Source organism: Acomys russatus, chromosome 8 (genome assembly GCF_903995435.1).
Source record: "Acomys russatus chromosome 8, mAcoRus1.1, whole genome shotgun sequence".
NCBI classification, from domain to species: domain Eukaryota; kingdom Metazoa; phylum Chordata; class Mammalia; order Rodentia; family Muridae; genus Acomys; species Acomys russatus.
In genome coordinates, this window is record NC_067144.1 from 6716826 (window position 1) to 6734916 (window position 18091).

Sequence of the window (18091 nt, forward strand, 5' to 3'; positions counted from 1 at the left end):
AAGGGGAGAATAGGAAAAAACGGGGGGAGGGTCTTTAACTAAGAAAGGGAAAGGAGATTTTAAAAAACAGAAGGAAGAGGGAGGAGGAAAAACCAGCAGTCAAGATGTCTGAAAGGATCATAAGGCATCAAACGATTATCTATCTACTTAAAATTACATATATGACATCTGAATCTGTACCTACCAGTACGTGTATAGTTTAAATGGTATTTCCCGATCTAGGTGGACAATGCTACCCACAAAGGTCATAGACTATTATTTAACAAAAACTCCAACACCAGGCATGAGAAGTCCCTGGTTGAGCTGTTGGTCACGTTTATCTCTATAGAATATCCCTGCTTGCCTTTGGGGGCTTCCCAGAGATGGACAGTGAGTCCCTGTTGCTAAGGACTCCATGCACTTAAGAAACAGAGCCCAGAGGTTATGGAGTTGGAGTTGACCTGAAAGCCTCCTTCCAGAGGACTAGCTTTCATGGTACCACACGCTTCCAAAGGGAAACAACCAACAATCTAAGATGCCTATGAACCAGAACAAACACCACGGATGCAGCAGTGGCACCCATATCTTCGTGTTAACCAACAGCTCTCTAATTGGACGTAAGACCTCGCTCAATAAAAGGGAAATCATCCCTGGTACTGCAAATCTAGCCAAGTACATGGCTAGTGACATCATAGGTATTAGAGGGGACCCTACAACCACCACTTTGCTAAGCAGTGTAATCCCTAACTACATAGTAAATATGTGTTCTAATACGCACAGATAAATATAATCCTCACCCCTCATCAAGGGAGCATCTCTTAGTAACAATTGAAGACCATTACAGAAAATCACAACCAGCCAAAGTGAAGACTTGTGGAGCCCAGTCCCAGTGGAACATTCTCAAAAGAACTCTGGAAGCTAAGGCTCAGGGAACACTGTGGAAGAGGGGGCAGGAACCGAAAAGCAGAGCACCAGCACTCAAGATGCATAGGACTATTGGTTGACTGTAGGTCAGTTGTTCAAAGCCATCAGCCTCAGACCTAGGCTACATTTAGAGCCGGCACTTAAGACAGGGCCCACCCTAACCCCACCCCTGGGAGCCTCCTACCTTTGCATTGGCAATCCGGTAGTGACAGCCTAAGGCCAGCTCTAGTCCTCCTCCGAGAGCCACACCTTGGATGGCGGCCAACACTGGCTTCTGGTATCTCTGTACCTCATCTACCAAGTCTCCCAGTGCAAGGCCACGGGAGGGAGAGCTGAAGCCATGGATATCGGCACCTAAAGACAAGAGGAGACGGTTCAGAAGGACTGAGCATTGGTCACTGACATAAGGGGACCCGGCCAGTCCTAGAAGCCTCAAATGCCTTGGCCTGAGAGGTGTTTTATTCTTAGACTGTATAGAGAGAGAAATGAGAGAAAAGTCAAATCTTTCATGGGAACCATGTAACCTTCCAAATTCTCTGTTCCCATTTGGTAGAGAGAAGCTCCAATTTAGGGGCAATTTAAAAGCTTGGAAAAAGAACTAGGTTGTTTTTGTTTTTGTTTTTGGTTTAACTATGTCTATCAGTTTGAGAGTCATTGCCTCTTATGCTGTTGACCAACCTATTTTACAAAAATGTCACCCTTTCTACACTGAGAGCACAAGCCATTACAGTATAACATGCCATAGTAAAATGCAAACTACTTACGCATTGTGTCAGTAACCAACGTAGTATTGATAGATTTCCTAAAAGCACCTTAAAAATGATTCGTTCGTGTATTTATTTATTTTTGTGGCTATGGGGATTTTGCCTGCATGTTGTTTGCACACTTACATGCAGTACCTGTGGAGGTCGGAAGAGGGCGTCGGATTCCATGGAACTGGAGTTACAGATGGTTGTGAGCCACCATCCCATCCCAGTGTGACAGGAAATCAAACTCAGCTCCTCTGCAACAGTAGCCAGTGCTCTTAAGCGCTGAGCCATCTCTCCAGGCCCTGACAGATTTCTTATGAGTAATAAAATTAACATAACTTGTCTTTCTGGATTATAAAAAGGATACAGGAATTATGAAAAATTAAAAACCTGTACCAAAACAACACCACCACCCAAATATCTTCGCATAGAAATAATTTAAGACTTTGGTGAATTCTGAGTCTTCCCACACATATGTAAATGGATTTGTGGCCTGAGTATGGTACTTATTCTTTTTGTTTCAGTTCCCATCTTAAGTGACTTGAAGGGCAGTATGCATGCCCAACAAGGAGAACATACTGTAAGACCTTATATTTATTTTGTTTTCGTTTGTTTGGTTTTTGGTTTTTTGAGATACAATTTCCCTGTGTAGCCTTGACTGTCCTGGACTCACTTTGTAGACCAGGCTGGCCTCGAACTTACAGTGATCCACCTGTCTCTGCCTCCCGGTGCTGGGATTAAAGGCGAGTGCCACCACGCCCAGCTTATTTTTTTGTCATTACATGACAGGATAGGTAATTTCTATAGCAGTTTTACTGGGGCGTCATGTGCTCTTTGATATCAGTAAGCTCTGTACAAATTTAAAAATGAATCATTTCAGGGCTGGAAGTATAGCTCAACTATAGAGTGCTGGCATGACTGTGCCCTGCCAGATGTTGTTTTGTGGTCATTCTACCTCACCTTCCAGCTTTTTTCCCTTTTGAGGTTGCCTCTGTGTGTGGCCAGACCTGGCCTAGAACTCATTATGTAAGCCAGGCTGGCCTCGAACTCATGACCCTCCTACCTCAGCCTGCTAAGCACTGAGGCCACAGGAGAACACCATTGCACTCACTTTCAGAGCTCTCAAATGCACTGGTTTTGCTTTTTCTCTCTCTTCTTTAATTTTAGTTTTATGGTACGTGTATGAATGTCTTGCCTGCATGCATCTCTGTGACCAGAAAAGGGTGCTGGATCCCTGGAACTGGAGATCCAGTCGTCATCAATTGAACTCAGGTCCTCTGGAGGACCAGCCAGTGCTCTTAACTGTTGAGCGTCTCTCTGGGCCCTCTCTTTCCTTCATCAGTTTTTTCATAGGTTTCTCAAGTTCTTATTAGCTTTTACCAAAAAACCAAGGCTATATTATTGTCCCTGTTGAGCTGTATTTGATTGCTATTTCACTGATTTTTTCCTTTCATCATCCTCTTCTTCTTTATTTGGTCATGTGATATTGTTAGCTTTATCCTTTGTGCTGTTTGGTGCTCAGCTCATCATGGCTCGGGCCTTTTCTTTCCTAAAACATCCTTTAAAGCTATAAATGGGATGGGGGGGAGGGGGGCAATAAACTTTCTGCTAACGCTTATTTGAGCTGCCCACCCCTGATGTCAAATGCTTTTATTGTCACCTAGGTCACTGTACTCTCTAAACTTCCTGATAATTTACGTTATAACGTTTCCAGATGAGCGACAAGTTCTGCTTGTATTTTTGCTATTGATTTGCAGTCTGACTGGACGGATTCTAAAAGAAGTTGTTTTGAGGCAAGCTCTGTGTGTGCTGGGAACGGTACCTGGAGCCTTGAAGCCACAAAGCACTGACTTTACCACTGAACTATACCCCCAAGTCCCAAACTCCAGTTTCCAACCGATTCTTGCAATCATTTCCTGTGTGTTTAAGAACGCACCTTTTCCCTTTGGGAGGTGCACACTGCCCTGCATATGTCTGCTAATCAAATTGGGTCATTTCTGTTACTTTCCTCAGGGCTCACATCGGGGTGTTTGAGCTTCAAATCCTAGTGCGAAAGCTACTTCATAGCCGGTTTAAACTGGTGTATTGTTTTAATCTGTCTCTTCCTCATTCTTTGTCGTCTGGGCTTGCTGAGCATTAAGAGGTGTATAGAAACATTACCATTTTGTTTTGGCTAGTAAATAATCTGCATAGTGCTGGCCAGGCAAAAGAAACAGTGATTTCTATGGTCAGTATTTGTATATTGTTTCTTATCCTGACTGGTGTAATTTCAGGTTACCAAAGACCCCTGGTTCGGGCTCTCATTTCCATAGGACCTCCGCCAAAGGGTTCAATATATTCATGTTGGGGGCAGGGAAGGAAAGAGACGCTGCGCACTACACCCAAGGAGACACCACTTCCGAGCCTTTGGCTGTGCTGTCCATTGTCACGCAGTGGCCCAGGAAAGTGGTACCATGGTCACTGGGAGGGGGGAGGGGCTGCCTGAAGGAATGTGGGCTTCACTTCGGGACTCTGTGTGTGAATCCGCAGTCATGCTTCCTGCACGCGCTCTGAGCACAGACGCTGTACTCAGCTAAGACATCTCATTCGATCTTACACAACCCCTTTCAGCTAGAAATTACTGGCCCTACTCCATAGGCAGAAAGAATGAGGTGAGGCTGTCAAAGAGACTGGCCCAAGCTCACACAGGGTAGGAGGGACATACACAGAGCCGACACACATCAGCAAATTTATAGCAGCAGCTTTTAGCCATCAAGGCTGGGACAGACCGTTCTTCAAAAGTGCAGTCTACATAAAGGAGACAAAAGCCACAGTCCTGTCTAGGTCTCTTTAGAGACAGACGTGTTCCTACTTTCACTCCAGTGTCCCTCCCACCCCCGGCCCACCCCATTCCATACTGACAGAGACAGTGATGCACTGCTGGATGTTGTCTGAGCAATAATTCTCAAGGTAATGGGGAAGATTTAGACACTAGTTACCTGCACAGAAGAAACCATTTGCTCCACAGATCACAATGGCTCTAATCGTGTGGTCTGACCCAGCTTTCTGGAGCCCATCTCTTATTCCCTGGATTACAGCTGGGCTAAAAGAAAACACAAATCCAGAAAGCAAATTAGTCAAAATTAAGCTTCTGCCATCTTATGGATTTTCCTTTAGTAGTGAACAATCAAATAGCTATGATGGATAAGTAAAAAATACACATTCCTACCACAGAACTTTTCACTGTTTGTTCAAGAGATAAGATGTCTACTGTCAATTAAGGGCTGAGCTGATTAAACAAATCCACTTTAAAATCAATATTATTTTACTGCACTGTGTTTTAACTTTGATCGTGAAAATCAGTAGTAATCGTCCTAAGACATATTACACGCGATATCGCAAGTATAGAGTGACCTGGTAGGTATACACAACTGCCTTGTAAAGTGTTCAAGGTGGGTGCTGTGATAAAGGTACAACAAAGGCGGTGCAGAAGTTTGGAAGGGACAAAATTTCCTTCAACCGTTCGTACTTGCGGAATAGAAAAAGGTAAAGGAGACGCTGTCTACGACATGAGGCAGGACTGGTAGGCATTTCAAACATCCATTCCTCCTCACCTTCTTCTAACTATACCACCTACTTCTTAGCAGGATTCATGGTGGCCTAAAATAAAGACTACATTTCCCAGCATGCTTTGCAGCACACTCCACCCAAGGCACTAAGTTCTATATCTGATACATGCACCATTCCTGGAAAACAATGGGCATGGTTTCCTACTTTTTCTTTCCTTCCTACTCCTGGCAAGAATGCAAATGAGGGGCTGGATAGACGGCTTAGCAGTTAAGAGCACTGCCAGCTCTTCAGAGGTCCGGAGTTCAATTCCCAGCAACCACATGGTGACTCACAACCATCTATACTGGGATCTGATGCTTTCTTCTGGGGTGCTGGTGGCGGATGAGAAGGCTAGACAGAAGTATCCTTCTTGTACCTAGAGGTGGGAGGTATGTACTGAGCATGGCAGGACATCCTCGGGATTGAGAAGCGACTATACCCTGGACAGGGCTGTGAGAGAAGTTGCTAGGCTTTGTTTAATTCACTATCATTGAGAGGAAAAGGCGAGAGCAAAGAAATCTCAGACAAGTGCCACCGCAGTAGGCGCTCTGCCCAGGTCCAGTATATGAGGGAGGCAGCCACAGAGAACACAGCTAAGCCCATGGGAGCGTAACTATCCCAGAGGAACAGGAATGCCAGCCAAGGGACCCTCCTCCAGACCTGTCTCCATCCAAGAAACAGGGAAGGCTCCGTGGCCCCATTCAAGAGAGTTTGTCATAAGGGAAGGGAGAATTTGCCGAGGGGATGAGGATGGCGAACCTAGGAAAATCGCGGGGTGACAGCTGCAAGGAAGACAGCAGTGACCTCTAACCAGATCTGCTTGGCACCCTCTGTATTCTGGGTAGAAATCATCATTCTTATGTGAAATTTTCAAGCCAAATGGAAAAACCAAACTGTTAAAAATGATAAGCTAAGACCAACAAAACAAGAGTCCACAGGACACTGCAGGTGTTTGCCCTAATGCCTGATAATTACCTTTCCCCCAGTTACTCTTTATCTAGATACAATCAAGCAAACCCCTCGGCTCCTGACTTATTAAAGGTGGCGCATGCCTTTAATCCCAGCACTCGGGAGACAGAGGCAAGTGGATTGCTGTGAGTTCGAGGCCAGCCTGGTTTACAAAGCAAGTCCAGGACAGCCAACCCTGTCTCAAAAAACCAAAAAAAAAAAAAAAAAAAAGGAAATAGGATAAACAGAGTCCTTGGGCCCTTATGTAATACTGAGAAGTCCAAAGGCCAAGTAGCTGTCCTTTAGTAGGTAGACGGACCTGCTTCTGAGACACCATGCCCCCTCCACCCTGCCCCCCCTCCCCCCTGTGCCCCCTCCCCCGGCATAACAAACTCCTCACAACGGTCAAGTCTGGCAGATAAAACACTGCAATACTCATGTGCCCCATACAGATCGCCATTCCCTAACTACAAACTATAAAACACATACATGCGGCACAGCTCACAGCGCACTGCTTAGGGAGCGATGGCATGAGAAATGAAAGGTGGCATCCTCATTGGGAACAACTGCTGGGGACAGAACACTGTTTTCTCTGTGGTCAGTGGTAGCTACGGAACCCATGGCGGTGGCCAACTGTTTCCTTCCGGCTTTCCTTCCTGGGAGCCACTGAGGAGAGGCCTGGGGTTCACGTGACAACCATCCCCTCCTTCTTTTATTCATATTCCTGTTCATTTAAAAAACTCAAAACAAACAAACAAACAAACAATCACAACAACAAAAACCTGGGAAATCAGAAAAGTGGCTACAAACAACAGAGCTTGGCCAGGGCTGGATGAGGGTCACAGCAATGCCTCCCAGGCAGGAGACTCTGAGAGGACATGTGACCTATGTGACCTGTGGCCCTGCTTCACTACAACAAGCTCCTCCTTCCTTTGAAACTATTACGAAAACAAAAAAAATAAGCAGAAAACATCTAAGGTTTATTAAGTCAAATTTGCGCAACTTTCAAAAAGAAAATAATAAGAAAATAAAACACTCCAAACATATGAGGTTTAAGGTTTGATTTCAAGAAACATTGTTTTCAGCTGTGCATCTGTGCACATGTGTTTGTAGTTGCTGGGAACACACACTGTCCCTTCTTACATAAGGGCAGCGGTTTTAGAGATGGGAAACGCCTTGTTCTGGGCAAGGTGTAGGCTACCCTCCTTCCACAGAGCCCTAGACTTTGACTGGAGTAGAAAGAAATTTGGGTAAGACAGTTAAGGATTTATAATATTTTGAGGAGAGCAAAAAAGAATTATTCAAAGAATAGCTCAGTAGACCACGGTCGTGGCTCTCACCACGAATCTCAGCACTTGGGAAGCAAAAGCCAGTGGATCTGCCCAAGGCCAGTCAGGGCTGCATGCTAGACCTTGTCCTAACAGTGTCAAGAAGACCCAGTAAGCTGGAAAGATGATTTCCCACAAAAATTAAAAATAAGAAAGGTCAAAAGTAAAGTGCAAAACAAAGGCAATCCTGGGAACGTAGTCACTTGGCGAACATGCTGAACTGTGGTAAATCCGTGAGGAACACAAAGTCCTTAGGGAGTAAGGGACACGGCAGTTTTACATGGCAGCTGTCTTTTACCTACTTACTTTCTATTCTTTCACCTTTTAATTTTGACTGGTTAGTTAGAAAACAGATTATGAGCCATTACATTATAAGGGACGCGCCACTGTTGAGCGTACCCTTCTAGAACCCACTCCAGGTTATGAAAATCTCCACTTGTGGAGCTCTGTTATAGAAAGGAGTGCATCAGCGGCCCGAAGCCTATGGCCACTGCCATCCCTAGGCTTCTCAGATCGCCCAGGAAGTTCCCTGGGAGACATGGCTACACATGACTGGATGGAAAGCCTCTGAGTTTATCAGGGCCTCAGGCTCCCTGGGTGCAACCACGTTTTTATCTGCGCCGGTGGGCTTACCGGCATATGGGAGACAAAGGGATATGGAAGGCCACAGAATTTTCCTTCTAGGTAAAGAACAGCAGCCCCAGTGGTGGCTCACATCTGTAATCCCAGCCCTTGGATGCTTGAAGGAGGAGGAGTAGGAGTGTCACAAATTCAAGGCCAGCCTGCGTTGTAGAGTGAAGTCTTATTTCAAAAATTCAAAGCAAACGTCACCAACAAACCGTCAGAGAGCAAAGAGTCACCTCACCCAGTGCCATGAAAAGTGACTGGCCTTTCCCAGTCCAACTACACCTCTCTTTTCATGGGTGTTTCTGGAAACGCTGAAGAGCTCAAAAACTAGAAGTGAAGAGGAAGGATGAGCTGTTGTAGGGAGAATGTTGCCACTAGGAGCCTGGACTACCACAGCCTGGAGGGACCGGCCATGGCTGAGGGCTGGGGGGCAGTCTTTTGGAAAGATGGTGTTTCCTGCATGCTGAGCAAGTGCTTCAGCTTTGGTCACGTCAGCTGTTTCCCCTGTGAACAGTTTTGTTTTCATTAAAATCAAAGTTCATCAAATCAAGTTTGAGGCTTATGAGCACAAAGAAAGCCAAACAGTCCAAACTAACCTCCAAAGTCGGCTTTGCTTCACAAAACTGTGGTTTCAGTAGTGTGTGTGTGTGTGTGTGCGCGCGCGCGCGCGCGCGTGCGTGCGCGTGCGTGTGTGTGTATGTGTGTTCAGCTCAAAAGTAAAACAGGAAATTTTTAACTAAGTGGATTACAGGGGTGAATGTGTGTGTGTATATGTGTGTGTGTGTCTATGTCTATGTGCGTGTCTGTGTATGTCTCTGTGTGTATATCTGTGTGTGTGCATTTGTGTGTATCTCTGTGTGTATGTATGTGTCTCTGTGAGTGTGTCTCCCTGTGTGTGCCTCTGTGTGTCTGTGTGTCTCTCTATGTGTCTCTGTGTGTCTGTGTGTGTGTCTCCATGTGTATGTCTTTGAGTCTGTGTGTGTGTATCTGTGTGTGTGAGTATCTCTGCATGTGTGTCTATATGTGTCTCTGTGTGTCTGTGTGTGTGTCTTTGTGTCTGTGTGTGTGTGTCTGTGTGTGTGAGTATCTCTGCATGTGTGTCTATATGTGTCTGTGTGTCTGTGTGTGTGTCTTTGTGTCTGTGTGTGTGAGTATCTCTGCATGTGTGTTTGTGTGTTTCTCTGCATGTGTATCAATATGTGTCTGTGTGTGTGTCTCCGTGTGTGTGTGTGTGTCTCTGTGTCTGTGTGGGTGTCTGTATGTGTCTTTCTCTGTGTCTGTGCACATGGGTGAGCCATGCCACTGTTCCCAGGGCCAGGCCTGGGAACCAAGTCAACACCCACCTGAACTGAAGCGAATGTGTCTGGCTAAACTCAGTGAAGGATTTAAACTATTTCTCTAGGTAAATCCTAATCTTACTCTCCAGTAAGCATGTTTATGGTAGTTACCTTTCCCCTAGTTACTTTTCACCCTTGAACTTGGAGGAAAGAAAAAGAAAACCCCTGGCTTTTGACTGGTTAATTAGCAATCGAATCATGGCAGGCCTTGAGAACTGTTACATAATATTTACCAGCCCGCAAAGCATATGCATTTCCCTCTGCACCCGTGGGAACTAAGAGCCCAGTGAGCCTCTCCCACAAGGCACCTAAGTCTTCATATAATGAAGACCCTCGTGGAAATGCGATAGTATTCCTGCGTACACACATCACATCAGGGCTACTTACAGTAACCCATAACCTGGAAACACTATGATAATATTTGTTAGGCTGCACTACTCACAAAACAATGACAAGGGGTAAACAATCTGTGTGTTCATTAGGGAACCTTCCATGGTGGGTGTGACTAGTTCCTCATCCTCGTTGGCTGGATGCCAGATGTGGAACCCAGACAGCTGGCTACTTTTCCTTCTGGGTAAAGTATGGCCCCAACTGAGCCAAAACAACCACAGCGGTGCACTGCGGGGAGGCATTGGTTCTTTGCACTTTACCCAGGCTCTTCTCTTTTATTTATGTTCTTGGTAATTTGGGGGAAAGTTCACAGATAGGGAAAACTAGAAAAGGAAAATAGCTTTGTTCGATTTCCTCTAGGTTAAGGGGAGAAAAGTAAGTAGGGCAGAGGCAATTGTCAGACACAGGGTCAAGGGTCACCTGTGTTCCCTGAGGAATGTTCCAGGTTTAAAGATTCTGGTGGCTCAGGGGGGACTCCAGCAGCTGGCACAAGCGTGTCCTCCACACCACAGCCCAGGAGGAGAGGGCAGAGTGAGGAGATATTTCCCGAGCGCCACTGCATGCCTCAACCTCAACCAGCCTGCCCTGTGTGCACGGTGGTTACCTTTCCCCCAGTTACTTTTCATGCTATAACCTAGAAGGAATCAAACAGAATTTCTGGCTTTCGACTGGCCATGAAATAGATTAAAAAGCACTACATAGTATTTACAAGTCCAAAATTTACATGTAGTTGCTCCTCAGAATATATGTGAAATTGGTTCAAAGGCTTTCCAACCCTTCCAGAATTCCAAATTCCTAATATGTTCAAATCCCTAATGCAAAAGTCTTGTTCCACATATAAATTATATTCATTTCTAGATTGTTTCTAATACCCAGAAAGTAGAAATGCTCGCTAATAGTTTTTATATAAGAAAAATAAAGTGTGTGTGTGTGTGCGCGTGCGCGCAACAAAGACCTAAACATCCTGAATAAAACCACATTTTCTTTCTTTCTTTCTTTTTTTAAATTGTTTTTTTGAGACAGGGTTTCTCTATGTAGCTCTGGCTGTCCTGGAACTTTCTTTGTAGACCAGGCTGGCCTCGAACTTACAGAGACCCACCTGCCTCTGCTGGGATTAAAGGAGTGCGCCACCATGCCCGGCTAAAAGCCACACTTTCTATCCATGGCTGGCTGGTGTGAACATGGGCATATAAAGGGCTGGCTGGTTTTAAGAGATGGTCTCAAATTGAGCTAGAATGACTTCCGTGGGTGCTGGGAGAAGACAGCAACTCCTCGCAGTTCATACCCACCCTTCCTTTTTTATTTGTGTTCATGTAGAACCGTGAAAGACTTCAGAAGTGGGGAAAGGAAACCGATCAGCTTAGTGAGAGGTTGCAGCAAGGAAAAATCCATGGAAACTAAGGAAGCGCCTCTGACCCCCACCCCACGCCCCCTCCTGCCCCTTACAAAGCCAGATGTGTAAGTGGAGGCTAGAGTGATGACAACACTCACACGTGGGCACAAAGACATAGGCACACCCTCACACACACACAACATTTTGTAAGTGTTGGCCTTTACCCTTCAGTTTCTTTGACCATGGCAGAATTTTCCTACTGGATTTTTTCCCCCCTTTTCTGTTATCACTTAAACCGAAGCTTATCAAATCAAATTGGTGGCCTACACCTAGCCTCTCCTCCCCTCCCCACACAGAGAAACAGAAGTAAAAGTAGACTATTCCAAAATCTGTAACAATAGCTTTGGTTTCAGGAAATTCTGTTTTCAGTTCTACATTGTGCATGCATATATGAATCTTCAAATTTTATGCACCTTAATTAAATTTAAGGTTTTTTTTTTAAACTATGTAGATTATAGTAGGAAAAAAGAATGCTGAAACCCATTGCTTTGTGAGACAGGCTCAGCAATCAGCCATGTGCTACACTTAGGAATAAACTTGACTTTCCCGACTGGGCATGGTGGCTCACACCTTTCCCAGCACGTGGGAGGTAGAGGCAGGCAGATCACCGTGAGTTCGAGGCCAGCCTGGTCTACAAAGTGAGTCCAGGACAGCCAAGGCTACACAGAAAAACCCTGTCTCTAAAAACCAACCAACCAAACAAACAAAAACCTTGACTTTCCTAGAATAGAGACAAACATGGCAGCCTATACAGGAACAGGGATTTTAATTGGTTGAAAAGAAATTTAGAAAAGTTACAAAAATTTCATGCAGGTAGAAAAAGAGCTTCTTGCAGGGGCTGGGGAGGTGGCTTAGAGGTTAAGAGCATTGGCTATTCTTCCAAAGGTCCTGAGTTCAATTCCCAGCAACCACATAGTGGCTCACAACCATCTATAATGAGATCTGGTGCTCTCTTTTGGCATGTAGGCAAAACATTACATACATAAATAAATTCTTTTCTAAAAAAAGGTAGCTTCTTGCATAAAATTAGAGAAGGAGGTCAAAAAGATTAAAACAATTTTTTAAAATTACAGTTAAAAACAACAACAAGGAAACTGTTAAAGTTGGTGAACAATTTACCTAAAATTAAAGTTCAGAGAAAAACAGATAGGAAAGTTTAGGGCCCCAAGAGGACAAAAATCTCAGTCTGGCAGCGGTGGAGGCACACACCTTTAATCCCAGCACTTGGGAGGCAGAGGCAGGATTATCTCTGAGTTCAAGGCCAGCCTGGTCTACAGATCAAGTTCCAGGACAGGCAGAACTACACAGAAAGACCCTATAACAAAAAACAAAGAAACAAAATTTCCACAAGGTGTAGGCAGATGCCGAGAAAGGAGACCTCTGTAGGGGACTGACCACAGGCTACTCAGAGATATAAGGAGGCCAGCAAGTGTGGCGTCCCTTACAATGCCCATTTTTGTTTAACCCATAAAACTTCTTGAGAGAGATGCTTACATTTCTCCAGACTGGGGAGGGACGGAGCAAGCTAAATGCTAGAAACATACCGGATAGTACCAGAAGGATTATGGGAGTGACACTGTGGGACATTTCCCCCTCACCTTTGATGGACATAGCACCCCATTGTGAACAGAAAGCTGAGTAGAATCCCTCTGTCTAGTAATCCTATCAGTACACAAACCCCCTAAACACATCTCATATTGCTTTGTGAAAACACACGAGGTCTCTGGTTTGAGATCAAGAGTGAAATTGACATGATTACTATTTTGCTTCCACCCAGTAAGCGGACGTATTTGCATGTGCCATTCTTCACGTTAAAACGAGTACAGTATTAAGCAAGGTGTGGTAGCACACACCTTTAATCTCAATACCTGCAGGGGGTGGAGGCAGAGGCAGGTGGCTTTCTGCCAGTTTGGGGCTAGCCTAGCTCTAGGCTAGTTCCAGGTCAGCCAGGATTACATAGTAAGACCCTGTCTCAGAAAAAAAAAAAGTATAATATTTATAATTAGGATAAAAATTTGGCCTTCATGGGCACCAGGCACACATGCGATACACAGCCATACACATAAAATAAAAATAATACTTTTTAAATTTTTAAATAAAATCTAATGGCAGTGTGGTCTAAAATCTCCGTAAAGTTAATATGTTCTTTTCCTTTTTTATGATTTTTTTTTTCACAGCGTCTGAATAGAACAAGGCTTCCTCTTGCCTCAGCCTCCTGAACGTAGAGATTCCAGTTGTGTGCCAACCTGGCATCTGTTGGGATTTACTCCAGCAACTTGTGATGGGAATATTCACCAAATGGCCCTGTTTTTACTTTATTTATTCTGCTGTTGTATAGAGATTTCCCCGGGATTGAAATGTTCTCTCTTGGAGTGGGAGAAAGGCTGAAATCCAGGAAACTAAAGACGTTGGCGAGGCGCACTGGGAGCTAAACAAATGGACTGGCGTTTAAGATGCCCAGGAAGCTCAGAAAACTCCAAGATTCACAAGACCCGTCCCCGAAATTACAGGAGCGGAAGCAACTGTGAGGAGAGGTGCTCCGCTGTGGAGCTAGGCTTGCGTGAGTCCCCCGTGCTGGGGTGGGCCTTCCACGGGTTCCTTTGCTTTGGAAGCAACTATATTCTGATAACTAACCTCAATAAACTCACAACTAATCTACTGAGCTAGATTTGGATGGAACCGTTTATTTGGTCCGTCACAGAAGCCCTCTCTGAGGTGAATGGTTCGCTGGTCACGTCTGTTGTGCCGGACTAGTCTCCCAGCCGAACCGCTGCAAGTTTGGCTGAGCCTGTTCGCCAAAGATCATCAATGCTGTGCGTCTTGATGGTTGGCTTCCAAGGAAGGAGGGGACCCAGAAGCTTGCCAGACTATCTAGCGACCCCTCTCTTCCTTAATTGCACCCTCAGGTCTCTGGGGGGAGGACTAGAGGATAGAGGTAGGGAAGGATTAGGGGAGGGGACTCTTAATGACCATGGGGGAGCAGTCGTCTTTGAGAGTGGGGTTGCTTTCCCTGTGGGAGCTCCTCCTCCACTTCTGAAGGTAAGCCTGATAAACCAGGTGCTGCCCCCACCCCCGCGCCCCGCCCCTCGCGCCCCGCACGCAGTGAACTTGGCTGAAACCGCACCTAGGTTTGTCCTTTGGGCGGTAGGAGGTCTCCCCTAGGGAAGGGGTTTTAACAACGCCTCACCGGTGAAAGGAACATAGTAGTACCCGGCATGATCCCTCCGGTCCATTTCAGCAGTCGGTGTGTGGGCAACTCCTGAGACTAATATAGAATTATACTCTATTCGCCAGTGATATGGGATGAACAAGGTAAACGAACTTCATCATTTTTCAAAAAAGACGACAGATCTCACTTCTAAAAGTAATGTGCTAAGTTCACTGCGCAGGAGGGCACCGCAGGGGAAGTTAAACGAAACTTCAGCTTTTCAGAAAATGCTACTCAGTAGGCCTCCTCTGACAGGGAGAGTTGACACGCATGAGGACCATACTCTGAAGCTTCTGGCTTCACAGAGAAGCTGGAGTTGCAAGCGAGCAGGAAGGTTGCAGAAGGGAGGTTCAGACAGCTGCTTGCTGCACCAGCCTCCCCTCTGTAGGTTCCTGACCGGCCAGCACCAGACGAATCAACAGCGGACAGAAGGCAGGAGACAGCTGCTTACTGGCCAGTCCTTCTTAGCCCACAAGTCCCCACCCAGACCCGCCACACCCCTCTGTCCCTGCGGTGGTACCTGATGGCGTTGACCGGAGGATTGCAGAGGCGGATCAGCGCCAGGGAGTGGGGCAGCCTCAGATACTCAGCCATTATTATTATTATTATTATTATTGTCAAGGTATCTGGTGCCTCTGACGCCTGTGGCAGTCTGGGGCTCCTTTTCTGGGCTGCCCCGAGAGGAGGGGCAAGAGCTGAGCCAATGGTAGCCTCCGCTACCGCCTCCTGCCCCTAACGCCACACACTCCCCTGGGCGGGCTGCGCTCCTGGGAGCGGGAGTGGGGGCACGGGGGGGGGGGGCGGGGGGGGGGATGGGGTTGTCGGGGGCGCGGGGGTGGGGGCGTGGTCCTCCTGGGCTAGCAGAGAGAATGGCCAAAGGCAAGCCGAGCTTCTAGGTCGCACCGCCCCCCCTCCGATGTCAAACACATGTTCACAAAGCAGTCATCTGCCAAAGTTCATGGCTTCTCATGGTTGCCAAAGTCCACCAAGTAGCCAGAAGACAGTGTATGTGTTACAAGTTTTAATGATGTCTAGAGATTATTTCCAGGTGGGTTCTTTACTTCTTTGAACTAAGAGAGGGTCTGGCGAGTAGAAACATGCTGAGTGCCCTGGAAGTCCCCGGCGACAAGCACAGAGCCATTCCAGTAATTGGTAGCCCACATGGCAAGGACAGCCAATCACTCAAAGCAGGCCTGTAGGCGCCAGCAATGACAACAGTCTCATGGGAGCATGCAGCTACTTGACAGGAATCTCTATCTATTGCCTGTAAAACCATGCCCAATCTGACTCGCCTAGTGTGTGCTGTTGGCAGAAGCGTTGGGGGGGGTGGGGTGGGGAAACCAGCTCAGATCTCCCTTCTTACGAGAAACATTAACTTCCGTTGTGTCTCCTTTCAGACACTGGCATCTAGGAGTAAATACTGTCCCAGCATCCTAGGAACTTGAATAGGAAGAGTTCAAGGTTTAATAGCACGGGGTGGCCTTATTACACCCCACCCCCTTGCAGCAGGGGGAGATAAGGAATGCACTTCGGAGCTGCCTTGGGACACTCTGTAATCTCCATCTTGTAGGAGTCGGCCACTGACCGCTGTGTCTCTGGACTTTTCTTCTAGTTGAGGCCAGGACTCGCTGTGGTGTCTCCCACAGTGGCTCTTGGTGCAAGCTTCCATGTAAATAAATCCATTAAACTGCTCAGCAGCTTAGAGCTGGCTCCTCAAGGGGATTGGGGGGGGGGCGGGAGGGGCAGAGCCAGCATGAGGCAAGGGAGGTATTTAGAGGACAAAGTTCAAAGGGCAGTTACTATCAGGTTCACCCAGTGGTGACCCTGCCTGCTCCTCAACCACAGGACCACCCACATTCCTATCAATTAGTCCCCTCTGTAAGGGTCACACACTTTGAGCCTAAGGATACAGCTTGGTGGACGGCATGCTGATTTTTCTTCTCCTTACGGTACCAAATTGTCTACATGCATGGTTCCCAAATTTGCTGAGTTCATGGGTGTGTAATATGCCAGCTAAGCAGGTTCTACCATGCTGCTGTTCGTAAGACTGCTGAGTCATTTGATGGTCTTTTGATGGTTGGTGTGACTTCCATAACCTTCTATAAGTTTACGTAGTTCATCACAAAGGGCTGCTTCCTAGGGTACCCTTCTAAGCACTCCACAGCAGCTGCGTGTTACCTCTTTGTGCTAATGCGTTGCTTTCCCTGTAGCGACTGCTTTGCCCTGTATCCTCGGTTCACAAAGGAATCGCAGGTTCATTACTGCTTCAAAGAAAGCTTTGTAAGCCCTGGGGACCGATATAGTGCTCGGAGGGTAAACGGTAAACCCTATCGTACATACTGAATTTTGCCTGCTGGCTGATGTGGGTCTCTATGTTTTCTACCTATGAGAAGGACAGGGGTGGCTCTTTCTCTCCACCTCCAGATCTCTATCTACTGAAAAGCTCAATCTGTTTTCTGTCAGGCAAAGAATCCCAAGATTCCTTGGGATAGTTTAAATTCAGGCTCATTGAAAGGGGAAAAAAAAAAAAAAAAAAAAAACAATCTCACCGTTGCTACCCTCCTGTGTTTTACAGTGAGTCCACACACTGGTGTCTGGGCGTTGGCTTTGCTGAGTGCAGTAGAATGGTACATGGTATGGTCGTTCAAGCCTGCAATCCCAGTACTCAGAAGGCCGAGGCAGGAGGATTGCCATGGGTTTGAGGCCACCCTGGGATATATAGGTGATGTCTCTAAACAGGCAAACAAAGGTGATGTAATGGTTTTCTCTCCGTTTTCCTCTGTATTCTTTTTTTTTTTTTTCTTTTTCCTTTTTTCCCCCTCTGTATTCTTATCCATTGTCTCATCTTTCCATTCTATACCCACCATACTTTAAAAAGAAATATTTTTTTTAAACAGCAGTTTGGTTTTAAAAAATATTTATTATTTATTTATTTTTGCCTGCATGCACACCTGCACGGCAGAAGATCTCATTATAGATACTTGTGAGCCACCATGTGGTTGCTGGGAATTGAACTCAGGACCTTTGGAAGAACAGCCAGTGCTCTTAACCTCTGAGCCATCTCTCCAGCCCAAGAAATATTTTTTAATAGGTAAAAGGGTACTAGAGGTGGTCAGAGGAGCTGAGAACTATTCCAGGAATTCATTTATTTTTTTACTTGTTCAGCAAATGTTTAAGACCTATCAGCTCCCAAAGTCTTGGGACACTCAAATGTTATCATTATAGGTAATAGTTCAGTAGGTCAAAGGAGAGATGGGGTGGTGAAGGGGACAGAGAAAAACAGAGACAGACTGACTTTACCTGCTGTCATCTAGTGGTCACAGTGGTAAATTTTATTCCTTTTCCTATGACATGGAGTATCGTAGAGTTTGTACAGTTAAGATTTTTACAAAGACCTTGGAGCCTAGAGAGGTGAAGTGATTTATTTAAAGTCATATGGCCATTAACTTAGATTATCTTGAGGAACCAGATCACACAAGTGTGTAAGCTAGCAAACCTGAGATCTCCAGGGTAGACCAGCAGCCTGGAGTCCCATGACAGTTGGTCCTGCAGCTCCAGTCCAAAGGCAGATAGCTACCTGGAGGCAGAATTCTCATTTCCTCATGACACCTACGTCAACC

The 18091-nt window shown here is 46.0% G+C and overlaps 1 protein-coding gene across 1 annotated transcript in view; it reads right to left on the reverse strand.

Annotated features, from left to right (window-relative positions):
* The window catches only part of Ehhadh (enoyl-CoA hydratase and 3-hydroxyacyl CoA dehydrogenase), a 29667-nt gene extending 14602 nt beyond the window's left edge, over positions 1-15065 (reverse strand). The window contains exons 1-3 of the mRNA XM_051150740.1: positions 14992-15065; positions 4631-4734; positions 1088-1257 (exon numbers count right to left, since the gene is read on the reverse strand). Coding sequence (XP_051006697.1) covers positions 1088-1257; positions 4631-4734; positions 14992-15065 — 348 coding nt within the window. The remainder of the gene's footprint in view (positions 1-1087; positions 1258-4630; positions 4735-14991) is intronic.
* Positions 15066-18091: the final 3026 nt, after the last annotated feature.